This window comes from Coregonus clupeaformis, chromosome 2 (assembly GCF_020615455.1).
Source record: "Coregonus clupeaformis isolate EN_2021a chromosome 2, ASM2061545v1, whole genome shotgun sequence".
NCBI lineage: Eukaryota > Metazoa > Chordata > Actinopteri > Salmoniformes > Salmonidae > Coregonus > Coregonus clupeaformis.
In genome coordinates, this window is record NC_059193.1 from 8,534,942 (window position 1) to 8,542,213 (window position 7,272).

The following is a 7,272-nucleotide window of genomic DNA, read 5'->3' on the forward strand; positions in this document are numbered from 1 at the left end:
ACCCTGTTTAACCATAACACCCTGTTACAACCATATTATAACAACCCGTTACACACTGTTTAACCATAACACCCTGTTACAACCATATTATCACACCCTGTTTAACCATAACACCCTGTTACACACTGTTTAACCATAACACCCTGTTACAACCATATTATCACACCCTGTTTAACCATAACACCCTGTTACAACCATATTATAACACCCTGTTACACCCAATTTAACCATAACACCCTCTTACACTCTGTTTAACCATAACACCCTGTTACAACCATATTATAACAACCTGATACACCCTGTTTAACCATAACACCCTGTTACAACCATATTATAACACCCTGTTTAACCATAACACCCTGTTACACCTTGTTTAACCATAACACCCTGTTACACCCATATTATAACACCCTGTTACACCCTGTTTAACCATAACACCCTGTTACACCCTGTTTAACCATAATACCCTGTTACAACCATATTATAACACCCTGATACACCCTCTTTAACCATAGCACCCTGTTACAACCATATTATAACACCCTGTTACACCCTGTTTAACCATAACACCCTTTTACAACCATATTATAACACCCTGATACACCCTGTTTAACCATAACACCCTGTTACAACCATGTAACATCCTGTCACATTCACAACCAAACAACATGTGATGCACCCATCATCCACAACTGTCCAACTGAAGTTGTTTTAATAATTGTTATATTTTCTACTGTATGAATTCACCATCAGGTTTTAATAGTGACTTTTGACCAAGCTGCTCATAACTCTCCATATTTTCTCTTCTCTTCCCTCCAGACCCAAAGCCTCACCACACTCCCATCCCCACGGCCACCTCCCCCAGCCTGCCCTGGCCTGTGATCATCGGCCTCCCAGCCGGGGTGGTGTTCATCCTGGGTACTGTCCTGCTGTGGTTCTGTCAATCCAAACGCCACTGCTCCTCTGGAGGTGTGGTCACCGCCCAGGCCCTGTCCGCCTCACAGCGCCCGGCCCCCCGGGTGCCAAACTGCCCCCCCAGCGTGGACAAAGACTGCCTGAGCTACTACATGACCCAGCAGCAGCAGCTCCTCCTGGCCCAGGGAGGCAGCGGTCTGACGGTCCCTAAAGTCTACCCAAAGATCTACACGGACATCCACACACACACCCACTCACACATGGATGGCAAAGTGCACCAACACCAGCACATCCACTACCAATGTTAGCTGCCACTGTCCCGACAGGGATGCTCATATGTACAATAGCCCTCATGTCTGCAGTGTTGTGTCAGCTCCCACCACCTCCCCTCCTCCACATGCCCAGTCCTGCCTTCATTCTAAAGACCCAGCCAAACAGTCTGTGCTGGGGTGCTGCACATAAACCCTCTCACTGCTAAATACTGTAGTGTACTGAACCAAGGCCCTGGGGAACATGGACACAGTCCGGATAGATAGCACCCTCCATGAGGTACAGAATAAGGGACATGGAAATGCTGTTCAGGAATCCCACATAAACTAATGTGAGTCCAAATGGAGCAACATTTCACACAGAACCCCACTCTGCAGAGATGTGGCAACATTTGTTTCTCAAGTCTGGGACAATCTGCACAAACTCACAGTGACTGAAATGAGTGAATGTATAGAGTTAGCTCTGTCTCATTTGAGTCTTTACTCTGTAGGAAAATGGCAGCATTTCCTCCAACACCCCATCTCCTCTCCGGCCTTCATGTGCAGTGACTGTGGATGGGTCCAAGAGGATCATGTACATTAGCTCCACATTTTTGTCAGATGCACAACCTCAGCAAGCAGCAAAAGGAATACAGTGCGATGTAAACTGTTTGCAGATTTTATGGATTGCCGTTGGATTGAATCAGAATCCACATGTGCCTTCACATCCTGAGAACGTCAGAAGCAGGTCAACCAATAGAGACACAGCGGGATTGAGTAAACAAAGATCGCATGTATTTTGTTTCTAAAAAAGGTTTTGTTCAAGGAAAAGACCTGCAAAGCATTACAGTCTTTTGTCTGTTGTATGTGTACGTGAATGGACAATTATTTATGGGTAATAGGAAATGGTATGAAATCGTGTAAAGAACGTTATAATTCCTATATTGTCAATATCCTAACAAAGAACCTAGATACTGAAATATTCAGAATTACAGCAAAGCATACAGTACTGTGTTCTTCTCATTATTACGTTGGGTTTTACAGGTCACTGACATGGGGGCGTCATGGTCCTGTGAGTGGTACTGTTGGGCTGATCCAAACCGCAGGGGCACCCAATCACAAAAGGACTTGTTCAACTTTTGAATTCTCAGGTGGCCATCTTTCTTTTTGTGTCTTGTTCTTTGGGTGTGTATAGGGTACAACTCTGACCACTACATGAAACTGTGGAATATGCCTTTGACTGCTCATGTAATGGAACCCTTTTCAAGCTATGGGAAGAGAGACGGAAAGCTTGCCAAAAACCAAAATACAGTATGATTGCTGCATTGTCTGTGAAAAGTGTCCTCAAACTGATTGTTCAGTTGTTCTGTGTTTTACCCCACTATTTGTTGTGTCAAAGCTAATGGACTGCCAGATTAAGAATTCATGCACTTATTCCAAGTATGTTGATCAAAGTAGTGTTAAAGTTAATCTATTGCTTTCAGCCTTTTGGGGGGAATCTAGTACCATGGAATATCCCATGTCGAATTGACCTACAAATTTAAATCCTAAGTAAATGTAGAAAATAGTAAAAATAAATAAAAACCCTTGAATGAGTAGGTGTTCTAAAACTTTTGACCGGTAGTGTATATATATATATATATATATATATATATATATATACTATTTTCTACATTGTAGAATAATAGTGAAGACATCAGAACTATAAAATAACACATATGGAATCATGTAGTAACCAAAAAAGTGTTAAACAAATCAAAATATATTTTAGATTTTAGATTCTTCAAAGTAGCCACCCTTTGCCTTGATGACAGCTTTGCACACTCTTGGCATTCTCTCAACCAACTTCACCTGGAATGCTTTTCCGACAGTTTTGAAGGAGTTACCACGTGCTGAGCACTTGTTGGCTGCTTTTCCTTCACTCTGCTGTCCAACTCATCCCAAACCATCTCAATTGGGTTGAGGTCAGGTGATTGTGGAGGCCAGGTCATCCGATGCAGCAGTCCATCGCTCTCCTTCTTGGTCAAATAGCCCTTACACAGCCTGGAGGTGTGTTGGGTAATTGTCCTGTTGAAAAACAAATGATAGTCCCACTAAGCGCAAACCAGTTTGGGATGGCGTATCGCTGCAGAATGCTGTGGTAGCCATGCTGGTTAAGTGTGCCTTGAATTCTAAATAAATCACTGACAGTGTCACCATCACACCTCCTCCATGCCTCACGGTGGGAACCACACATGCGGAGATCATCCATTCACCTACTGGACACATCAGACCAAAGGACAGATTTCCACCGGTCCATTGCTCGTGTTTCTTGGCCCAAGCAAGTCTCTTCTTCTTATTGGTGTGCTTTAGTAGTTGTTTATTTGCAGCAATTCGACCATGAAGGCCTGATTCACGCAGTCTCCTCTGAACAGTTGATGTTGAGATGTGTCTGTTACTTAAACTCTGTAAAGCATTTATTTGGGCTGCAATATCTGAGGCTGGTAACTCTAATGAACTTATCCTCTGCAGCAGAGGTAACTCTGGGTCTTCCTTTCCTGTGGTGGTCCTCATGAGAGCCAGTTTCATCATAGCGCTTGATGGTTTTTGCGACTGCACTTGAAGAAACGTTCAAAGTTCTTGAAATTTTCCGCATTGACTGACCTTCATGTCTTAAAGTAATGATGGACTGTCGTTTCTCTTTTCTTATTTGAGCTGTTCTTGCCATAATATGAACTTGCTATTTTACCAAATAGGGCTATCTTCTGTATACCAACCCTCCCTTGTCACAACACAACTGATTGGCTCAAACGCATTAAGAAGGAAAGAAATTCCACAAATTAACTTTTAACAAGGCACACCTGTTAATTGAAATGCATTCCAGGTGACTTCCTCATGAAGCTGGTTGAGAGAATGCCAAGAGTGTACAAAGCTGTCATCAAGGCAAACGGTGGCTACTTTGAAGAATCTCAATTATAAAATATATTTTGATTTGGTTACTACATGATTCCATATGTGTTATTTCATAGTTTTGATGTCTTCACTATTATTCCACAATGTAGGAAATAGTAAAAATAAAGAAAAACCATGGAATGGGTAGGTGTGTCCAAACTTTTGACTGGTGCTGTGTGTATATATACAGTATCTCACAAAAGTGAGTACACGCCTCACATCTTTGTAAATATTTGAGTATATCTTTTCATGTGACAACACTGAAGAAATGACACTTTGCTACAATGTAAAGTAGTGAGTGTACAGCTTGTATAACAGTGTACATTTGCTATCCCCTCAAAATAACTCAACACACAGCCATTAATGTCTAAACCGCTGGCAACAAAAGTGAGTACACCCCTAAGTGAAAATGTCCAAATTGGGCCCAATTAGCCATTTTCCCTCCCCGGTGTCATGTGACTCATTAGTGTCACAAGGTCTCAGGTGTGAATGGGGAGCAGCTGTGTTAAATTTGGTGTCATCGCTCTCACACTCCCTCATACTGGTCACTGGAAGTTCAACATGGCACCTCATGGCAAAGAACTCTCTGAGGATCTGAAAAAAAGAATTGTTGCTCTACATAAAGATGGCCTGGGCTATAAGAAGATTGCCAAGACCCTGAAACTGAGCTGCAGCACGGTGGCCAAGACCATACAGCGGTTTAACAGGACAGGTTCCACTCAGAACAGGCCTCGCCATGGTCTACCAAAGAAGTTGAGTGCATGTGCTCAGCGTCATATCCAGAGGTTGTCTTTGGGAAATAGACGTATGAGTGCTGCCAGCATTGCTGCAGAGGTTGAAGGGGTGGGGGGTCAGCCTATCAGTGCTCAGACCATACGCCGCACACTGCATCAAATTGGTCTGCATGGCTGTCGTCCCAGAAGGAAGCCTCTTCTAAAGATGATGCACAAGAAAGCCCGCAAACAGTTTGCTGAAGACAAGCAGACTAAGGACATGGATTACTGGAACCATGTCCTGTGGTCTGATGAGACCAAGATAAACGTATTTGGTTCAGATGGTGTCAAGCGTGTGTGGCGGCAACCAGGTGAGGAGTTGACAAAGACAAGTGTGTCTTGCCTACAGTCAAGCATGGTGGTGGGAGTGTCATGGTCTGGGGCTGCATGAGTGCTGCCGGCACTGGGGAGCTACAGTTCATTGAGAGAACCATGAATGCCAACATGTACTGTGACATACTGAAGCAGAGCATGATCCCCTCCCTTCGGAGACTGGGCCGCAGGTCAGTATTCCAACATGATAACGACCCCAAACACACCTCCAAGACGACCACTGCCTTGCTAAAGAAGCTGAGGGTAAAGGTGATGGACTGGCCAAGCATGTCTCCAGACCTAAACCCTATTGAGCATCTGTGGGGCATCCTCAAACGGAAGGTGGAGAAGTGCAAGGTCTCTAACATCCACCAGCTCCGTGATGTCGTCATGGAGGAGTGGGAGAGGACTCCAGTGGCAACCTGTGAAGCTCTGGTGAACTCCATGCCCAAGAGGGTTAAGGCAGTGCTGGAAAATGATGGTGGCCACACAAAATATTGACACTTTGGGCCCAATCTGGACATTTTCACTTAGGCGTGTACTCACTTTGTTGCCAGCGGTTTAGACATTAATGGCTGTGTGTTGTGTTATTTTGAGGGGACAGAAAATGTACACTGTTATACAAGCTGTACACTCACTACTTTACATTGTAGCAAAGTGTCATTTCTTCAGTGTTGTCACATGAACAGATATACTCAAATATTTATAAAAATGTGAGGGGTGTACTACCTTTGTGAGATACTGTATATATATATATATATACACAGTGCTGTGAAAAAGTATTTCCCCCCCTTTCTAATTTTCTCTACTTTTGCATATTTTTGATACTGAATTTTATCAGATCTTCAAACAAAACCTAATATTAGATAAAGGGAACCTGAGTGAACAAATAACACACCAATGACTTACTTATTTCATATTTTTCTTAAACAAAGTTATGCAACACCCAATGCCCCTATGTGAAAAAGTAATTTGACTAGGCCATTCCAGAACTTCAAATTTTCATGTAGACTTGATTGTGTTTGGTTTTCGCCAGACATAATTGGACCCATCTCGTCCCATTATGGAAGCATTTGACGGCAGTCATTGGAGCTGAAGGTCGCACAACCAGTTAAGTATAAGGGGGCAATTACTTTTTCACACAGGGGAATGGGGTGTTGCAAAACTTTGTTAATTAAATAGATAAAATAAGTATCCTTTTTTTTTGTTATTTGTTCACTCGGGTTCTCTTTATCTAATATTAGGTTTTGGTAGAAGATCTGATAACATTCAGTATCAAAAATATGCAAAAATAGAGAAAATCAGAAAGGGGGCACATACTATTTCACAGTACTGCATATATATATACAGTGTGTATATATACACAGTGCATTCGGAAGTATTCAGGCCCCTTCACTTTTTCCACATTTTGTTACGTTACAGCCTATTTCTAAAATGGATTTAATTGTTTTTTTCCCTCATCAATGTACACATAATACCCCATAATGACAAAGCAAAACAGGTTTTTAGAGATTTTTGCAAATGTATTAAAAAACGGAAATGTGACATTTACATAAGTATTCAGACCCTTTACTCAGTACTTTGTTGAAGCACCTTTGGAAGCGATTACAGACTCGAGTCTTCTTGGGTATGACACTACAAGCTTGGCAAACCTGTATTTGGGGACCCTAAGCTCACAGCCAAGACAACGCAGGAGTGGCTTTGGGACAAGTCTCTGAATGTCCTTGAGTGGCCCAGCCAAAGCCCGGACTTGAACCCAATCGAACATCTCTTGAGAGACCTGAAAATAGCTGTGCAGCAACGCTCCCCATCCAACCTGACAGAGCTTGAGAGGATCTGCAGAGAAGAATGGGAGAATCTCCCCAAGTACAGGTGTGCCAAGCTTGTAGCGTCATACCCAAGAAGACTCAAGGCTGTAATCGCTGCCAAAGGTGCTTCAACAAAGTACTGAGTAAAGGGTCTGATTACTTATGTAAATGTGATATTTCTGTTTTTTATTTTTTATAAATTAACAAACATTTCTAAAACCTGTTTTTGCTTTGTCATTATGGGGTATTGTGTGTAGATGAGGGGGAAAAAACAATTAAAGCAAT

At 42.5% G+C, this 7,272-nt stretch overlaps 1 protein-coding gene across 1 annotated transcript in view; it reads left to right on the forward strand.

The window, feature by feature from the left end:
• Positions 1–2,761, forward strand: part of LOC121586611 (fibroblast growth factor receptor-like 1) — a 72,591-nt gene extending 69,830 nt beyond the window's left edge. The window contains exon 7 of the mRNA XM_041903448.2: positions 820–2,761. Within this exon, the coding sequence (XP_041759382.1) occupies positions 820–1,223 (404 nt within the window). The 3' untranslated portion in view covers positions 1,224–2,761. The remainder of the gene's footprint in view (positions 1–819) is intronic.
• The last annotated feature ends 4,511 nt before the right edge of the window (positions 2,762–7,272 follow it).